Source organism: Corylus avellana, chromosome 8 (genome assembly GCF_965113065.1).
Source record: "Corylus avellana chromosome 8, dhCorAvel1.hap1.2, whole genome shotgun sequence".
Lineage (NCBI taxonomy): Eukaryota > Viridiplantae > Streptophyta > Magnoliopsida > Fagales > Betulaceae > Corylus > Corylus avellana.
The window spans coordinates 22,001,403-22,021,581 of record NC_142497.1 but is presented as its reverse complement, the minus strand read 5'-3'; the positions used below and the strand labels follow the sequence as shown (position 1 = coordinate 22,021,581).

At 35.8% G+C, this 20,179-nt stretch overlaps 2 protein-coding genes across 2 annotated transcripts; one reads left to right on the top strand and one right to left on the bottom strand.

Annotated features, from left to right (window-relative positions):
- Positions 1 to 3,438: 3,438 nt before the first annotated feature.
- Positions 3,439 to 9,618, bottom strand: DDB2 (damaged DNA binding 2). Its single transcript, XM_059575317.2, has 11 exons — positions 9,261 to 9,618; positions 9,076 to 9,166; positions 8,681 to 8,808; positions 7,236 to 7,358; positions 7,027 to 7,115; positions 6,755 to 6,875; positions 5,880 to 5,971; positions 5,453 to 5,582; positions 4,947 to 5,195; positions 4,661 to 4,857; positions 3,439 to 4,031 (listed from the first exon to the last, which is right to left on the bottom strand). Exons 1-11 carry the CDS (start codon positions 9,483 to 9,485, stop codon positions 3,806 to 3,808), a joined length of 1,671 nt encoding a protein of 556 aa, XP_059431300.2. The 5' UTR covers positions 9,486 to 9,618; the 3' UTR covers positions 3,439 to 3,805.
- A 5,076-nt stretch (positions 9,619 to 14,694) lies between these two features.
- Positions 14,695 to 19,518, top strand: CPT4 (Undecaprenyl pyrophosphate synthetase family protein). Its single transcript, XM_059574597.2, has 3 exons — positions 14,695 to 15,244; positions 16,163 to 16,230; positions 18,810 to 19,518. Exons 1-3 carry the CDS (start codon positions 14,783 to 14,785, stop codon positions 19,252 to 19,254), a joined length of 975 nt encoding a protein of 324 aa, XP_059430580.2. The 5' UTR covers positions 14,695 to 14,782; the 3' UTR covers positions 19,255 to 19,518.
- The last annotated feature ends 661 nt before the right edge of the window (positions 19,519 to 20,179 follow it).

Sequence of the window (20,179 nt, the reverse complement as noted above, 5' to 3'; positions counted from 1 at the left end):
GTTAATTTATAAGATGAGATAAGTCAAATATGAAGAAAATATTGACCACTAGCATTTCTCACAGTAAGATTAATTCAAAACCATTAATCATAGCATCTCTTATAATTTGTTTTACGACACCTAACCCAATTCGTTAGTTTAATATACATGGTTGAGGGCTACTAGGCATCTCAACACTTTTTCCTAAATTTCATTTTCCAAATAATCTGGACCCCACATTCATTTAAGAAAAATATATATATATATATATATATATATAAATCTATTTATTTATTGAATGGACCAGATCATTTGAGAAAAAGTGTTGGGATGTTTAGTATTATCCTATATGGTTAACCTAGTTTGAAGAAATCCATAATAAATACTTTTGGAGTAATGCTATAAGTCTCTCTTATGTCCCTTCAAGAATGATGTGACTCTTAAAATCACCATTGTACTTGTAATTGATAATTATTAAATTTTGATCAAATGATGATTTTAAAAGTCACGCCATTTTTAGAATGACACAAGATGAACTTATAGAATTATTTCAAAATTTGAGCACAACTCAGTTAGGGTTTGTTTGGGATTGAAATTTAAAAATAGTAATTTTAAAATGTGCAATTTGAAAATATGATTTTTAAAAATGCAATTAAGCGTTTGGCAATTTTTTTTTCAAACGCAATTCCAAATAATCAATTTTCTGCGATTTGGTTTAAAATCACACTTTTTGTCTATGAAATCGCAATGCCAAACGCACCCTTACTTTACAAAATCTAGAAAACTCTGAATTGATTGTACCAAATACAATGAATTGCATTATTTCAAATATCAAGATTTTTTTTTTTTTTTTTCTATTCTTCAAATATCAAGATTTGCAGATTTGGTAACAAATTAAGTGTATATATAGAAAAATACTAGACCTACAACTAATTTCCAACTTATTGACATGCATTAAAATGTGATTGGATGGTGTGAAATTTTTTTAATTGGCTAAAATAGTTGTATCAGCAAATTGTAAACCAGTTGTAAGTCTAGCATTTTTCCCGTATATATATAAATATTAAACAAATTGAATTATTGTGATGAACATATTCATTCAAGCTACTTTAACATGATCTCTTTTTCCCCTTTTTGGGATGTGATGTTTACTTATAAGCTCCTCCTTAATGTGCATGACAATTAGGAGCACCAAATATCTAAGAGATGTTTCCATTTGTATTATAAATACAGCTCTGATTCATGTTCATTACCATGTACGTGCATATATAGAAAAAATGATTTGATTTGTTGAGATTTAATTGGTTTCCATTTATAATTATAGAATCTTACACCATTTATAAATAACCTCAAAGGATCAAAAGATCAAAGAGTCGGAAGTAATTCCTCACTCCTTGCAATACAACAAAGACTTGGTGGGACAACATCCATCCAAGTAGTATATGTGACATGATTGGTAGCCTCTTTTGCTATTATGTGGGCAGCAACATTGGGTTCCCGTGGGACATGAACATAACAAGAGTGTTCTAAAGAGAGTAGTCATGTCTGTGTATCATCCACAAAATTTCCAGCAGCTCCTACAAGACACCTTCGAGGTCACCGCTTTCACAATCTGTAGGGCATTCCCTTCAAAAAGTACGTCATTGACTCCCGGTTCTTGCCCAAACATCGTGGCGTGAAGTGCTGCGAGTGCCTCGGCTACGACCGGTTCCATAATTGGGGTGTTTAATTATAGAGCATTGACTAACATTTTTACTATAATTGGGGATTTTTCATTTTTCTCTCTTTCTCCCTTTAAATTCTCAATATCTTGCACATGGAATTCTTTCAATTTTACTAATCGGGTTTTTATCATAATTGAGACCTTAATTAAAGAGTATGACTAACATTTTTACCATAATTGAGGCATTTCTTCCCCACTATGAAGTCTTTTTTTTTTTTTTTTTTTGGACATGTCCACACAAGGAAAATGGGAGAGGGATTCGACTCTATGAAATTTTTTTAGTTTTTATCATAATATCTTTCATCTTTTAATTGATAATCGTTTTTATCATAATTGGGCCTTAATTAGAGAATAATCTCTCATTGGGAGCTCACAAAACACCAATCAAACTACGTGACATTAGAAAAAACACAATTTTGTAAGCAAAAAGTTGATGGGTGTCGTGGGAAAGTGAAATAAAGGGACCAAAAAGCTTTATACGCACAAGCTCCCGCCTTCCTTTTTCCCATTACCTCATGAAACCCACGATTCCCATTTCCTACTACTGCATCTGCTTCTGTGGTGTATCACCACGTGGATGATTCAAGACCTGTCATGCCGCATCGGATTTGGTAGATGAAAGGTAGATATTTGGACAGGCTAGAGTAATGTATATAGCATTACTCGGAGCAATGAAAAAATTAGACCCTTTACCTTCGGATTTGGATACCACCTTTCATGTGTAAATATGTGATGCCAGGGAGAACGTCATATGTGATTGGGCGCCACTGCACTAGAGGATATTCTAGGTCTGAAAGAAGCATGGAGAAAGTCTTATTTGAGATTGGTGACGTACAATTTTGGAAGAAGCCTCTCCACTCTCGCTTGGCATGTAAAAGTATGTTTGGCCTTGTGATTTTGCAGTTTAAAGGTGCGTTTTTTTAACAAAATTACAAGAAGTGTCGTTTGAAAAAAAAAAAAAAGAGTTTTCGCAAATCAAACAAGGAAATACATTTTATGAAACGCACAATTTTAAAGATTCAATTGACAGAAACAACATTATTTTACAAATTTTATAGAACATTGAAATTGGCTTTTGAAAATCGCATTTTCATGACTGCATTTTGAAATCACTATTTTCTTCAAACAACATGCTTTGAAACCACTAAACAAAACAGACAAGAAGTCATCTAGATCAAGGGGTCCTGTTGTTGATGAGTTGCTGCTGGCTATTGTGTTACTCTTAAATCCTAATTAGTGCCTCACTGTTTCTTTTATCTCTCTCTGAAGAGCTGCTGGCAAGTCTTCAAGTCCATGCATTAATCAAACTAGTTCCCACTAAAGCCATGAGATCAGTGTATGATTACTCTTTTTTTCTTTTCTTTTTTTCCTAAACAGTAGAAACATTGAGCCATAAGCCCACTAATTCATACTCAATCTTAACCCGGTCCATTTAAAAAAATGAGCTAACCTCCTCAATCTTAACCCATTAATTTCACCTTGGGTTTGCGAGTCATGTTTAAAATTGTCAACCCCAATTACCTCATTCAACTGATCAAAACATTAAATTCAGACGACAAATTAAGTTCCATCGTCATGCAGATGGGGAGATCCTCAAGTACACACAAAAGGGGAGAGAGAGAGAGAGAGTGAGAGAGAGAGAAATTAAGTTCCATCATCATGCAGATGGGGAGATCCTCAAGTACACACAAAAGGGGAGAGAGAGAGAGAGAGATTTCTCACTACAATATCAAAAGTGAAATACAACCAACTGCAGCAACAATATTACTCAAAAGGCTGCACGCACCCCAGTTAGTATTGTACAACAAAGCAAAAGGAAGATAACGGATCCTCCTGCAGTCATCCACCCAAATGTAAAGCAAAAACCAAAAGGAGGAAATGATCGAGTCGCAAAACAAGTACATACTGCTCCCAGTAATATGTCAAAAAAAAAGCTTTTGCCTGAATGGCTAAGCAAAAGGCAGGCAAACTTGCTTCCTGTACGGAGCTGGCGGATGGAAAGCTCAAAAAGTTTCCCACGGTGGTAGAAAATGATGAATACTTCAAAGTTCACTTCAGCACCAAAGAGAAGAAATGACTTCCAAGTTCACATTTAGCATTAGATTAACGTTTGACCTTATTAGAACAGCGAGTTAATTTCCATTCAGGTTTTTTGGACTTCAACTTTGAGCCCTTGAAGGCGAATTTGTCATCATCAGAATCATCATCACTTCTATTCCCTGACTTTCGACTCCGCTTCTTCTCGGCCCTTCCGCAAACAATTATCTTCCTTTCATCCTTCTCTTCCACAGGCTCGGACTCCTCCTTCGGCTTCCAAATGAAAAGTGATCTACAAGAGTAGCATGATTAGACCACAAACAGCAACAAAAGCTAACTAAAATTACATTTCACATCAAGACTCATTTATTTTAAAAATTGACAAACAAAAAAGAAGCAACACGAATCCTCCCTCTGTTACTAAATTTCAACTTCCCTATATTAACATGACAAAACAATAGAATTTTAAGTCGTTAAGACAGTAATCCAGCTCAACAATTTATATTTGCTATATCAGATCCCAAAAAATAACTCGAATCAATTCAGGACTATGTATGTCCTCCCATCATGACAAATTAATCTCAACATTATATTAAGTAGAACTTTGCACAAACAGCTATTACACCTGGGATTACATTAAATAAAACTGTGGAAATTATCTAATTCACATGATAACTTGATAGTGCCAAATAACATATGCTGCGTATAGCTAGTACACAAACAGTGTCACTGTCACCAGTAACCATTTCTTCTTTTGACAGGACAAAAGATCACACAAAGCGCTCAACAAAGTCAGCTTAATGTTTCATCAACCAAAAAAATTAATTTAAAAGACCTTATTATCAATGACTTAACATAGGAACATAAAAAAAGGCTTTATTACTTGGTGTCATTAAGTTGATGAGAAAACAGAGTGCAAACCTCGAACTACCAGTTGCCAAAACATCATCACGTGGATGTAGCTTGTTCACGGGACTAATAGTTGTGATGTTTGGATCCATGACCTCAGCAACTAGCTGTCCCGTGCTGATGTCTATGAAATCAATGGGATGTAAGGCAGCTCCATTAAAATTTTCACTAATGTAACGACCAATTACCACGAGGGACTCTGATGGGTCCTGCACCAAAATGTATCTCAGATTTCCAATGGAAAAGAGATGAATCAAAGAGTGTAGCAACAATACCATTAACACATGCTAAATAATACCTTTGGATCCCATTCAGCTTTAAACGGAGTCAAATGTCGATTAAAATCATGACTATGCACAATTTCTCGGCTCGGGGATTCCAAATTGCCAAATATAGAATCCCATATGCGAAGACGATTGTCCTGTGATGTGGTAAGGATTTTGCTGCCAGATAGTGGAGAAAAATATGCTGAGTTAACAACTCGCTTGTGTGCAAGGTTGTACAGAGAAGAACCCGCTTCCATTCGACGCATATCCCATATGCGAGCCTGAGGTGCAGAAACCATATATAAGGTCTACTACAACCAGAATAATATTTATAAGTAAATTCATATAGTATCATATATTTACAAGTTAAAATGAGTACTGAGATGCTTTCACAGAATAACTCTACTTTCATCATAACAATATTTTCAAAACAAAATATTTATAAGATGGGAGAGAAGAGCATAAAACCCACTTATGCCTTGGTACACCTACGGAAATAAATAAAAATTTCAAAAACTATTCATATTAAAAAACTTACAAAATGATCATTTCCACAGCTTAAAACAAGCTCCGGTTGAACAGGATTGCAGTGGAGTCCAACAACTTTGCTACCTTTCTTATGGATCAAAATTGCCTCCCCAGTTTTGTTGTTAGAGCGAGTATCAACCCTAAATATGCCATAAGAGAAAATCAAACCTAACTGTGAGTAGCCACCAATACTACAAATACAACATATACTTTCAGGAAACTATTTCAGTAGCAGGCAATGCAGAGGGGCAACTTCTAACAGAAATTTAACAAAGACGGCAAAAACTTGTTAAACAAAGTGCCAACTGTATGAAAAATGTTCTTTCTAGCTGGGAACACTTCCCATTAACTGCTTGTATTATCTATATGTACTTTTGTCTTTCTGAACATAGAACTCTTTATTTGCAACAAAAAAAGTGAGTAAGAAAAATACTTACAAGTAGAGAAAACCGAAGTTATCAGCAACAAGCACAACACCTTTCTCTGAGTTGACATCCATTCCATAGAGCATCCTCCAACTACTTGGACCCTACAGGGAAACCATATATAATCCAAGCCTGATGAAATATTTATGAGTCAATTCATCGTACAGGAATAAAAGGTCTCACTTTCCATCCTCCACCCAAAAGAGACCCATAATCCCCGAAGGGCGTGAGAGGGGCTGGATTCCCCATGTTACCTCTCCTTTTCCTATTACTATCTTTTTCACTGTTGAAAATAAGCTGAAATCAAAATCTTATTGCTGCCACAGAGATTTCCAAATACCAAGTATCTTTATTTCATTTTTTTATCACACAACTACAAAATCCGTTGCACAACGCAAAGCATTCTCAGATGCATCAGAAGGGGTATCCTTTAACCTTAAAATGGTTTCAGAAATTGAATCAGCAAATAAACCAATGGTTTAGATTCCTGTTTTTTTTTTTGGTTAGTAGTTCCATACATTGAGACTGAAGAAAATAAACACCGAGCACTCGAGCAGAGAGGGGAACTCACCAGATATGTACAGATCTAATTAATTTAAAAACATATATACCACAAAGGAAAATGTTCTTGACTACAGGGGGAAAAGAAACTCCTTTTACAGTAAAAAATTTATCAATGGAACTCTATTTCTAAAATGGTGGCACAAATAAATCAAGTCTAAAGAGGAAACCCTTATAATAAACTTTTGAAAATCAGAGTGTTTAATTGTCAGATCCAATAGCTTATTTGGACAATTGAAAACCACTCCACGCACTCAAGATTTATAAGGTAACATGAAAAGTCACACTTTTATGATCCCCAGAGAGAAAATGGATGGAGATTTCACCTGCCACCCACCAGGATTAAGGTTCATTAAAGATAATGAAATCCCAGTCTCCAAGTCAGTGCAACTAATGGTTCCATCTGAGGATGCAGCATATATCGAATCATCATTCATAGGTTTGAACCTGTAAGTATTTGGATACTAATTAGCCATTTAACTTTGTGTGTATATATATATATATATATATATATATATATAGAGAGAGAGAGAGAGAGAGAGAGAGAGAGAGAGAGGGAGAGAGAGAAAGAGGGTATGGCACCAAAGAGATAACTAACCTCATATTATTCACTATACAAGAGTGTACATTTCCATAGACTATCTTTTCATGCACTTTAGCAAAATCCCAGATTCCAACTTGTCCTTTCTTTAACATCAAACCAGGAAAAAAAAAAAAAAAAAAAGAACGGGTGTCAATGATCATAAAACAAGCACATCAGATAAAACTTGAACCAAGCAATGACATACAATGTAGGGTAAGACTGACCTTATCTCCAGATAAAAGGATGTTATTGTTTTTCGGATGGAACTCTAAGCATGTTACCCGTCTACTATGATATCTGATAACTGCACAATTCACCCGATCTGGGATTATGAACGCTGGTTTGATCTATTGCACAGACAATGAAAAATACAACAAATTCATTATGCTGAAGACCACATATTACCCCTAACAATACAATGCAAAGCTCTATGAAGACCCAGAAATTCAAAAAAGTGACAGAGTTGTAACAAAATGCAGAACAAAATGACTCAGTTTCAAGTATGAAAGGTACTAATATCTCAAACATAAATGGAAGATTTATAAACAGCTCAAATGCCAGAAAACAAAACAAACAAAATAGTTCAATTGTACAAAATGTTTCAAGTGTATAATTATGGGGTATGAGATTTCATTAGTAAAGAAAACTCACACAAAAAAGCATTCAGTCTTTTAGGCCCAGTAATTGCAAACACAGAAACCTCAACTTAACAAAGCCCAACCATGACTCCATGATTCAAAATCCATATCAAATCTATGGTAAAAATTTGAAGTTGCAGCCTGAAGGGGGAATCCCATTTTCCTGACAAAAAAGAAAAAACCTTGGAGAAGGTAGGCAGAGTGGCAAGTCAACGGTGATGCAACCCATTTGACCTATTTGGAAACTGAAGTCTTGAATCCTCCATGGGCCACCCATGTTCAAAATCATAGCCACCTAATTGACATTTGTAATGACTTAGGGAAAGCGCTAGTTACATCTGCGTTATTAGTCCACAATAACTAGTCAACTTACAATTAGAGCTCTATAAAATCACTTATAACGCCAAATTTTAACTAGAAAGCAACCAATGTAGAACTTAGCACTCATGAGCGCCTTCATAATCCATTCACTCAATGTGGATAATCCACACATCCAATATAAAACTTTCTAGGATGTTCCAATCTCCTCCACTCAAATCCTTAATGTCCTCATTAGAATTCATTGGCGCCACATGTTATTAGGTTACTCTGATAGTATTTGTAATGACTTAAGGAAAACGCTAACCACATTTACGCTATCACTCCCAAAAAACTAATCAAATTACAATTAGAGCTCAATATAATCACTTATAAAACTCAATCTCAACGAGTAAGAAACCAATGTGAGACTTAGCATTCCTTAGCACCTTTATAATCAATCAATCCACTCAATGTAGGCAATCCACACATCCAATGTGGGACTAACTTTTTGCAGTGTTACAAACTTGATAGCTAAAGTACAGTATGTGAATTCTAACACAGCTAAGAGTCTCCTTATTGTGCAGTACCAAACGTTCAGTAGAAAATTTACATATAAAATGACTTAAACATTACATGGCATATTCCAAAAAAAAAAAAAAAAAGAGAAAGAAAAAGGAAAAGGAAATCTTAGCTACCACGAAAAAGAAGCAGATAGTTCAGTGAAGACTCACCGGAAGAATGCCCGGTCTGAGCTGGCGCTCAAAGACATATTCCAATGGGTTACTGGTGTTTCTGCGGGGTGCAGGGATGACCCCATGCTCAGTAGCCACTCGATGCGGACATGTTACTGTAGTGTGGCCTTCAATTCACAAAACCCACATGCCAAAACGCATAACCAACATCAATAATAACACCATTTCTTTCTCTTTTTCGACAATGTCACAATATCAAAATCATTACATCAGAAAGATATAAAACTAGAACTTTAGGAAGTGCATCCACAACCAAGAACATAACATATAAACTGAACAAAACAACATTTTAATTCCATAAAACCAATCAGCGAGGAGCCACTGCGATTTTCTTAGCATCAAATCAGAAACCCCTCAAAAAAATTAAAACTTACCAGGCATTTTGCAGAGAAAGCATGGTTTCATAGGGCAGTCTATATACGTAGCCCCCTTAAATCCCGCTTCATGACCCACCTTTTTGCAAACCTTAAATACAAAAAGGCACGTTAACAACAGCAGAGAACACAAACACGGGGTATCAAAACCCTATAAGGGAACCTGGGTAAGTAAAAGCCTTTACTTTGCAAACTTTCTTGAGACTAATAGTAATGGGCGCTTTCCCTTTCTTCTTCTCATCCAAAGCTTCCTCCTTTCTCTCTCTATTTTCGCTCTCCACAACTTCCTCCTCTTCTTCGTCTTCCTCTTCCTGGTCTTCTACTTCTTCTTCTTCTGACGAGCTCGGTTCAGAGTCTGAATCTCTCTCAATGACCACTTTCGGAAATTGATTTCTGGTTTGGGGGGCCATTTTCGGAAACCAACAAAGAGCAAACGACGATATTTGGTACGAGGAGTCGGAAATGGAATGGAAGAGACCGAGAGCTAGTGGAATCGGGAGCGACAAGGAAACAGTAACCGACCTTTCAACACGAGTGGCAATTAGGAGTTAAGTTACTGAAATGCCGCCTGGAAACAGGTTTGGGACTCGGATACTTTTGGAATATTGTTTCGATTCTCAGGGTATCTCCGGTATTGTGGTTTTGGGCGTGGCGGGAGAAGACGTGGCTCACTATATGCCGTTCGAGCTCTACAGAAACAATCGATTTTGAGAAACGGTGTCGTTTCGCATATTGACATCTATTTCCTAGCTTTGCTGTTCTTTTGCATTGACCTTGCATGTATCATGCATTCATGCTAACATGGTTCATGCATGTGACAGCCGTGGGTTGCATTGAGTTTTTCTTTTTTGAATTTAGGGTTATATTTAAAAATAATCTCAGTAATTATCGTGGTTGTCTAAACACCTTTTTGGGATTTAGACTATGATAATAATAGTCCTTAGACTTTATAAATTTATAAAATTTGTCCTTCTAACTATTTGTACTTCTGTTGACCCATTTGTCACTTGAAAAAAATAATAATAATCACGTAAGACTTATCAGGTGTATTTTTTTGTTGTGTCAGCATATTCTTTTAAAAAAAAAAAATTAAAAAGAAAAGAAAAGAAGAAAGAAAGAAAGGGTGTTGGTGAAATTTCATCCATGGCCATTGGTGGTGTTATACGAGGACCCAAATGATCAATTTTGGTAACTGGGTATATATATATATATATATATATATATATATATATATAGTAATAATATATTTTTAATTTTTAGTATATTTATTATTATTATTATTATTTTACTGTAGGGTTTACAAAAATGGTAAATCACTTCTCTACTTTTCTTCTCTTCTTCATTTCTTCTGCCTAGATGAGATTTGTAGTTGAATTGGTTGATATAACATATATGTTGTCTATGTACTATGTAGATGTATTTTAATCTCATATATTATATAAGCTTTTAAAATAAAATCTTATGACATTTTAAGGCTAATTTTTTTTTTTAACGGGCACAAAATGGTTAAATTAAGCCCAATACCTAAAATAAGCCCAAAATGCCAAAAAAAAAAAAAAAAAAAAAACATGGTTACCCGGTCTGGATAACCGTGTACTAGGTTTCGGTTCCAATTTTCAAAAATCAAAAATCAGGTACTCCAGTTCTGGTTACCCATTTTGGCCAATAACCAAAAATCGGGATCGGGTTTTCACCCCTACCCACAACCAGAAGCCGAAGCATTCTAAAGGTATTCATCATTGATTTTATTATTTGATAAAAAAACGATATTAAGTAAACAGTAAACAAATCACCATTACTCATATGTTATTATTGTTTTTTTTTTTTTTTTTATCTTTTATAAAAATATTTGATTTCATTTTCCTACCTATTTTTTGTTCATCTCCATACAACTTATGTCCAAATCTACCGTAAATTTATTAAATCTATGAGACACACATGCCAACTCCACATATTCAATAGAAGTAGGATTGTCAAAATGATGGATGAATTTTGATGTCGCAGTTAGACCTTGTTTCAGTGTAGCTTCGGCAGTCCTTAGCAACCATGATGGATGGATTTTGGCAGCTCACACTCTAAGACTGCCTCCCTCAGATCCCTCTTTTGGTAATTAAGCTTCTGCAACTCTTCTTGGTATTTGGCTTGCCCTCTCTCATGATTGGTCCTTTGTCCTGTTTGAAGATAATTTTCCTTCTTCACTATTTTGGCTCTCAATCAACGCCATTTTTTCACCGATTGGCTGTCTGCTCCTATCATTAAAAATTGTATTATCCAACTCTCCTTCTTTCCTTTTTAGACTGCTTCAAAGGTCTTAAGATGTGCTAATTCTCATGCACACTTGGTTGCTAAATGGGCCGCTTCCTACTTGGTGTTTGGAAGCATTCCCAAAACTCCCATTTTTTTTTTCTCTCTTAGGATTAGGAGTGACAATATCCCTCCTTTGTAATTTTCTTTTTTTCCTTCCCTTTTTCCTTTCCCTCATTTGAATAGAAAATAATAATAATAATAATAATAATAAAATAATTGGAAGAAAACGAAAGAAATGTACGTACTTCTTAAAAATCCAATTTGGAGACAAAAAAAAAACACTTGATTGCAAATAACTTTTTGTCATTTTAAGCATTTGATTCCTTTCCCGTTTCATATAATATTATGTGATAGAGTTTGTGCTTGAAACAAAAACCTAATAAATAAATATCGAAAAATTTATACTCCACAAGTATTATGTATGCTTCTTATTGCATGAAAAGGAATTGTCCCTTAATATCTCTCTCAATTTCCATCAAACTAGCGTTCTATAATTTTCCCCAAGGAAAAAAAAAAAAGAAAAAAGATTTACCTTAAAAACGACGCCGAGGCTTGTCCATCAACAATTTGGGCCACTTGGCACCGGAGCTGAGATCCTTCCATAAACAAGTTGACACTTGAGAGCCGAGACAACAACGATTCTCTGCAAATTTACGTAGCATTTGGTGCCACATATCCAGGACTTCCGAATGTACACGCAAAGAAAGACGACTGGTGACCCAATTCTTCACAACAATCATAATCTGATAATCACCATATCTTCTATTGAGATTCGCTGTTGTTGAAAGTTTTTATATTAGGTTTCAGACAACCCATCGCCTTGCTATTAGAAGATAGGTCTCTCCGGTGTGTAAATGAGCGGATGCAAGAGAAGGAAAAGTGGAAAGGGATACTAGGAGTAATGTGAAATTCATAAATTTGCTTTTAAAATTAGTATTAAATTTGGAATAATCGTGATAATAAAAAGATAGTTTATAGTATTACTCGAGATTCTACTACGAATCGAATACGAGAAGTGTTAAAAAGCCAAACAAATGAATCGAGAAAAGTTTTCAAATTAATGTGGCAAGGATTTTTAAATTAAAAAAATGCAATTATCATAGTCTGCCACGTTAGTTTAAAAAAAAAAATGGAATTCATTTGTTTGGCTCCTTAACACTTCTCGTCGAATACCTAGTGAAGGAGAATCACTTGAACTCAAATTGTTTTGAATAACAGCAGCTGAGGTGGAATGATAAGACTAGTAGAGCGAGCAGGTCGTGACTTAGCAAGAACGGGTGAAAAATATCTTTAGACATGTAGGATTAATATATGAGGTGTGATACAGCCACAACTAAAACTCAACTTTTGCCCAACTTTTAGACCAAATTTCTCTCTCTCTAGTTTAAGGCTCTCTCTCTCCTCCACAGACAGTTTTTTTATAAAAAAAAAACTTAAGAGAAAAGTTGGGTTTAAGTTATGCCTTTATCATTTTCCTCAATTATAAACTCTCTAAGATTTAATGAAATGAGAAATGATTTGTGTCAATATTTTGCCCATATTTCCTTCATATTATTTTACAAATTAACCATTAGATTTGTGGACTCCACATAAGTAAATGGTGGATCCTACAAATTTAATGATTAATCAATTGAATTTATATGAGAATATGAGAAAAAATATATAAGCAAATTACTGACACGAATCATTTATCTACTAAAACTGATAAAAATCTAAATATGAAATTGCTAGGCTTATGCATTTTGAACGGTTTAAAATATAAGATTCATTTGTCCAAAACAAATAAGCTCTACAATCATTTCTCCAAAATTGCAATTTCTATAAACTTCGAGCATCTTAAGAAATATATAGTATATTCTTCCCGGAATCCTACACAAGAGCAAGACAAACATGTATCATATAACCTCAACTTATATATTTTTTCCACATGTCACTTGTCAAGCAGGTTTGTATCATCCATTTGAAAGTGACTATTCAAGTTCTGGTAGTTTCGTATGAAATGTAGTTTAATATTATGATCATTCAACTTCTAGTGAGTTTTTTTTGTTTTGTTTTTACAGAATACTTTTAATTTATATTTTTTGCGTGGGTATTATCCGTCAAATTGTCAGGCATCAATCTTTTTTTCGAAGAAGAAGCTTCACGCATCTATCTTTGAGGAAAATTTCTGTGCACATATGTGCCACAGACTCAAGCCACATGAAGGATAATAAACGACAATATTTATGGCCAGTGCCTTCCCCCAGTTAATTTGGGAATTGGATTTTTTTATGGCCAGTGCCTTCCCCCAGTTAATTTGGGAGTTCAAAGATTGGTTCTGGAGAGTGATGTGAAGGTCTTGGTGGACGCGGTAAATTCTACGGATCCAGATGATAGTTGCAGAGGTCAGCTTGTGGCAGATATTCAATTTTCTCTTAATGTTTTCCCTAGCTGGCGGATGGTTTATGCTCCAAGACAGGTTAATCGGGCTGCTCATGCATTAGCTCAACAGGCTTTACATGGTAATATGGACGATGTATGGTGGAGTGACCCTCTGGCTTGTATTCGATTGATAGTTGAAGCAAAACGAATTGTTCGGGTTCCACCGATATGATTCAATAAAATGACATATTTCTCACTCTCTCAAAAAAAAAAAAAAGTATTTTTGTCTAAAAAAAAAAAAAAATGACAAAATTGTCATCTTAAAAACAACTAACTCGTTCCTCTTCATTTCAAAATGTAATGGAAATGATCAAAGTCCCCTTCCGCCAGGAGGTCTATGACTCTCTGGTAAATAATCAATTTTGGGTTGAATTCCATCATTATTTAGGTGATTCGGTAACATTTCTCAAAATAAAATAAAAAATCAAGATCCCTTACCATTATAGAGAATATAGGGATGTGATTATAGTAGCACTTGATAAGATTAAAAAAAGTCTAGATAGTGATAATTGCATGCAATACTTCAAGATCAATTGAATTACCGCTTGATTTAGTCTCAATAGAACCCAAAGCAAATGTGTGAATGATTTTTTTTATTGTAAAAAATCGAACTCACGCCTTACTACGAGTCAAACCTTTTTGAAGATTTTTTTAAATCATTGAATCATCGCCCCTAGTGTGGGCCCACATTCATTCATTCAAAATGAATGATTTAAACTTAAAAGAAGAAGAAGAAAAAAAAATAAAAATTGAATGATTTTAAATCGAACCACGTCAACATTTAAATATTGACAGAGTGACGTCGTTTAGAGTTGTCGCTCCATATGGCCGAGCCACACTCGCTATAAGAAGCGCTCCAACAGTCTCAACGACCGTTCCAATTCCCATTTCCAGCTGTGTGTGTGGCGGCAAAAGAGAGCACAAATAGCAGCAGAAGAAAAAGAAGCAGGCAGCTTAACCTCTAACCTAAACCAGGATAATGCTATCCTTGCCGCTTCCTATTCCAACCAAGAACACTCTCATTCCTCTCAGACCCAATCACTCGTGCTCTCGCAGAACCAGAGCCCAAACACACCCCTTCTCTCCTCTCCCTTCTCCTAAACCACTCAAGCCCCTCGAACCAACCACCGTAGCAAGAGTAGCTCTCAGAGAACATGTTCAAGAGGAGGAGGAGGAAAGAAGAGACCGGAGCGCCCTCGCCGGAGTGTCGCCGGAGGGAGAGCCTCTCCCGTCGGAGCTCCAGGATGATCTGATGCCGAAGCACGTGGCGGTGATCATGGACGGCAATGGGAGGTGGGCCCGCCAGAGGGGGTTGCCGGCCTCGGCTGGCCACAACGCCGGTGCGCGGTCGCTGCGGGAACTCGTCGAGCTCTGTGGCCATTGGGGGATTAGGGTTCTCACCGTCTTCGCCTTTTCTTACGATAATTGGATCCGGCCCAAGGTCCGTTTACTCTAGGCTTTGACCACTTTTCTTGATTTTGAAAGTGGTTTTTTTGCATTGATTTGATTTGTTGAGTTCCCAAAAGTGAAGAAAAGGCAATTTCGATTGAAATTCTAGTTGTTAGTGCTTGCTTGGCACTTTTAAGAGTACTTTTACTGCTTTTGAATGTGGAAATCGTAGTGGTTTTCGTTAGATTCACAATTTTCTTTCGGACAAAAGTTGAAATAGTAGTGATTTTTCAACTTTTAGAGTATAACGGATAAGTCTTTTTTACAAATTACTGCGACGTGTTGGACTAAACTAATCACGTGCTAATCACGTGTTAGCACTACTCTAAATTCATAATTTTCTATAGCTAAGGCTTTTGAGATCGGTGTTAATTATTATGGGATTTGGCTCAAGTGTTGTAAAAACTACAAGATAATTTTTGTAGTTTTTTCAACGGCCCAGATCTAATTTTAGTCGCTTTCTTTTTCTCATGAAAAACTTAGAATTAAATATGGACGTTAAAAAATTACAAAAAATGTGCTATAGCTTCTTTGTTTTTTTTTTAATTTTTTAGAAGCTAAGCCAAATCCTTTATCATGTATTATAATGCTAAAAACTACACTTTTATTCTATTAACATCCCATTACAGCGGCGTGATGGGATAAAAGTGACTTAGAACCTGAACTCTACTCTATTTCATGTGTTGGTCTAGAATTTGGGCCCACAAAACCTAAGGTTTTAGGCTTTTGAGAGTTTTTGAGTTAGAATCTGCACTCCACTCCATTTCAAGTATTGGACCAGAGTTTGGGCTCACAAACATGAGGGTAATGTTAAGAATAATAATTCAATGATTTTTGTATTTTTGTGTGTTTTAATTTGTCTAGAATCTATTAGTGAAGCTTTTTAATGGTTGGTTTGGTTATAGTGCAGGTGGAGGTGGATTTCTTGATGACTTTGTTTGAAAGAGAAATAAAGTCACAGCTGGATATTTTTTTACGGTAATTGTTATGCACACTCTCTCCTTCACTTGGGGGAATTTCCATTTCCCATGATTCAAATTTTGCCGTTTTTCGCATTCATTCTTTTTATATTTTGATTGCATACAGTGGATTTATCTTGGGGAAAATTTGAGGTGATTCCCAAGAGGTAGTTATAGTTTAAACGGTTCGTGTGGAGCATAAATGGCAAAAAACGAGTCAGATTTTTTAATTTTAATTTATCTTTCTGTTTTCTTCTTTTAAAAAATGCGAACTTTGAATCATTAATCCAAATATTCATATTGATGGAGAGCTGTCGCAGATTAATCTATATGCAGTTTCTGGATTAATTAATCGGTAGGCTAGTTAATCAAGTTAGTATTGTGATGTGCCTTTTCAATCTAATGACTTGGTCATAGATTATCCCATCCCAGTTTTTTAGCCACTATTTAGAGATATTCACATTCTTCTACAAGTGTACGGGTATTTTTAGGATTCAAATTGTGGAAATATCAAAGATGTGAGCAAATTACAGAGATAAGAAAGGTTTCTGTTACCTGCCTTTAGTTGAAGAGTGCCCTTGTGTTGAGGTAAGTGCTTGTATAAGATGTTAGGATCTGGCCCTAGATGGATTTGGCCAACACTGAAAGGAAGTAGGCGTTAGGTAGATTTTATCAAATCTTTTCTTTACATCACAAGGAAAAGGGATGTACATAATCCAGTTATCTAGGGTTTTGTTAGATTGTCGAAGAAGACAGGATGAGCTTTTTTTTCCTGCCATTTCCTCTCCATTTTAGAAGGGATGTACGTACCATGTTTTGCTTTCTTGTTGTGATGTTTCAAGTTGTGCTTGAGAGACCTCTTTTACTCACTACTTTTGTTCAGTAATGCTATTTCCATGACGGCCTCTGAGTTATCACTTTCTGGAAGAATTCTCCTGCTCCTGGCAATTACCTTGGTTGTTTTTTCAACTAGTTCAAATAGTGACAGGATGGTCCTGCTTCCAATTTTTGGAGTTGCTCGCCATTCATAGAATCCTCTAGAATGGTGGTCCCAACTCCAATCAATTATATGATATCTGCATTAGGGTTTCTTTTTTTTAGATGAATGAGATTCTTCACTAACAAAACTGAACAATACAAAACACTCCATTTGTTGAACTGGACCAACAGCTGCAGTCTGCAGCTTACAAACCAATCACTATCTAACTCTTTACTATCCACAATACTGCAATCTGCAGCAACACTATATACCCTGTTTCTTCCTATACATCATCTTCTACAAACAAACATTCAAATCAAATTACATCCTACTACAATCTACTCTGTACACCAAATATTCTATCAAGCATCCCCCATCTGCAACACAATTTCTCATTCTCCTCGGTCCTTCTAAATTTTCCTTGGGCTATACCACATGAGCTGACCTCCCATTTGATCTGCATAACTATTCTCTCCTCTGTTCTTATATGATTACCATGTTCTATATCATTTCTTTGTTTTCAAATGTTATAAACAACATCACTCTATCCCAATTATGCTGCTTTCATCATTCTACTCTTCAGCTTCCTTACACCCCAATTCACCGTATCTTCCCAGCTCGTCTGCAGATCTTCAACAAAACACATACCCCAATTCATCATATCTTTCCAGCACTCCATCCCAATTTGACTGCATTCGGGTTTCATTAATGAGACATTTTATATCGAAAAACATTATCAGTAAATGTGCGTAAAATAATTGTTTCCAGTGAGTGTAAGACTTCCAGAATTACATTGATAGTTTTTTAAGATTCATTCTTCTATCTTTTCTAAGATCTGATAAATAGGACATATTTTACTTCTTGATTCATCAGTTCTCCTTCAGTTAAAGGTAGTTTGGTAGGCAAAATTAATTTTAACGGATCTTATGTGGATCTTTTGTCATGAGCTGCAATTGTATATTCCTTATTCATCTATTTTTGCACATTCCTTAGAGATTTATTATGTGAGTAGGGTTCCAGGTAAGCACCTTCCGCTACAACCTTAGAAACAGGAAATGCCAATGCCAAGTTGGATAGACTGGCCTGCGATAGTCCAACAGTATCTTTTGTTAAATATCTAAAAGTGGATGTTTGTTTAGGAAAGAAAACGGATTTATTTGTTTGATCATCACATATTGGTAAAGTAGACACATGCTAGCAAGCAAACCATTATTTCAGATCTAAGGGGTGTCCAATGTTGGATTTTCTTTCTTCTTACTACCCTTATTTCACTGTCATCTGTTACTTTGAACATCACATATAAGCAAACAAAGCAATCGCGGACTTTTCCTTCAAATTGGGTTGAAAGAATTTCTTTCAACTTATTCTATAAAAAATACATGTGTCACTTTTCATGTGAGAAGCACATGTTTCTCACATGTAGAAGTCACATGGCATTTTTCTAAATTAGGTTGGAGAAAATTTTTAGAGGAAAACTCTGTCCAGCAATCACATCCTTGGTAGCAGACCATTGCTTCAGTTTTCATGTGATAGTTCATTGTTGGATTCAGTATTGAAGTTGTTTTCATTAACAGAGATTTATACATAAAACAATTGGTTTATGCTCGTTGCTTTTACAGGGAAGGTATTCGAATAAGCGTGATCGGTGATTCCTCAAAGCTTCCAGAGTCTCTACAGAAGTTGATAAGTGATGCAGAGGAGGCCACAAAAGCCAACTCTAGACTCCAACTCATCGTGGCGGTTAGCTACAGTGGGAAATATGACATCATACAAGCATGCAGAAGTATTGCTTCCAAAGTCAAAGATGGTTCTCTTGAACTGGAAGACATCAGTGAAAGCCTGATCGAACAGGAATTAGAAACCAACTGCACCGAGTTCCCCTACCCTGATCTACTGATACGAACCAGTGGTGAACAAAGAGTTAGCAATTTCTTATTGTGGCAGTTAGCCTACACTGAATTTTTCTTCGCACGAGAACTCTGGCCTGATTTTGGGAAATCTGAGTTTGTAGAGGCCTTAATTTCATTTCAGCAAAGACAGAGACGCTATGGTGCACGTCTGTAGGCAATTGCCAGGTACAGATATATCTTAACTTCCATTATACAGAAAGCTTGTACCATGAAGTTTCCTTCAAGAATGGCTAGCTCAACAGGCACCTACTTAGCATCAAGGTGCTGGATGTACATAGAATAAACAAGCATCATATATAACTCATATATTTAGAATGATATATCTCTATTTGCCAAATATGGGATAATTTTTTTTAGCAAGAACATGGGATAATTCATCATTGTGTTCATTGACATCGCATAAAGTAGCATTGTTGTCCACAAGCTGATTGCATAAAGCAGCACCTTTTGTAAATGCGGATTGAGAGGAAAATTTGCAATTAAAATTTTATTTGTAATAGTAATGCTAAAAATTACATTTTTATCCTACAATGTTAATGTGGCGGTTCCAACCAACCTCTAGATCAGTTCTTACTTAAAAAAGAAAAAAACCAAAAGTTGGTTGGAACTATCACATCAATATTATGAGATAAAAATGTGATATTTAGCATTTCTTTTTTGTGTAGTAGTACCGGTATGTTTATTCATCTAAGAGAAAAGGTAAAGGGGTTCCTTGGCAATTGGAAATTAAAATGCGTCTCTTGTAGAAATAATTGTACTCAATGTCCTAAATCTGTGTGGTTGTGCTTCACATTTGTTCGTCATTTTCTACGGGTGCACATAAAACCAAAAGAATTAGGATCTCTCACAAATTTACAATTGTGGCACTCAAGTTGTAATATAATTTGGACAGTCCACGTAGAGATGGCTGCAGGGTTCTAATCCTAATCCACAACAGAGTATAACAAGGATCAGGATTCTTTGAAATTTTCTACTCGAACTCTCCAAAATTCGGGCCGGGAATGAGAAAGGGTGAGGGTTTGGAGCACACAAACAGGTAGACCTTGCAGCCTGAGCAATCTAAAGACCTGTTTGGGCAC

Bases quoted from the DNA above. Each gene is read 5' to 3' on its own strand.
- DDB2 (XM_059575317.2), bottom strand. From the start codon at position 9,485: ATGGCCCCCCAAACCAGAAATCAATTTCCGAAAGTGGTCATTGAGAGA. The intron at 9,167-9,260 runs GTAAAGGCTTTT...TTTGTATTTAAG, and splicing joins GTCTCAAGAAAGTTTGCAAA to GTTTGCAAAAAGGTGGGTCA. The intron at 5,972-6,754 runs GTGAAATCTCCA...GTTTCCCTGTAG, and splicing joins TTAATCCTGGTGGGTGGCAG to GGTCCAAGTAGTTGGAGGAT.
- CPT4 (XM_059574597.2), top strand. From the start codon at position 14,783: ATGCTATCCTTGCCGCTTCCTATTCCAACCAAGAACACTCTCATTCCT. The intron at 15,245-16,162 runs GTCCGTTTACTC...GTTATAGTGCAG, and splicing joins ATAATTGGATCCGGCCCAAG to GTGGAGGTGGATTTCTTGAT. The intron at 16,231-18,809 runs GTAATTGTTATG...TTGCTTTTACAG, and splicing joins CAGCTGGATATTTTTTTACG to GGAAGGTATTCGAATAAGCG.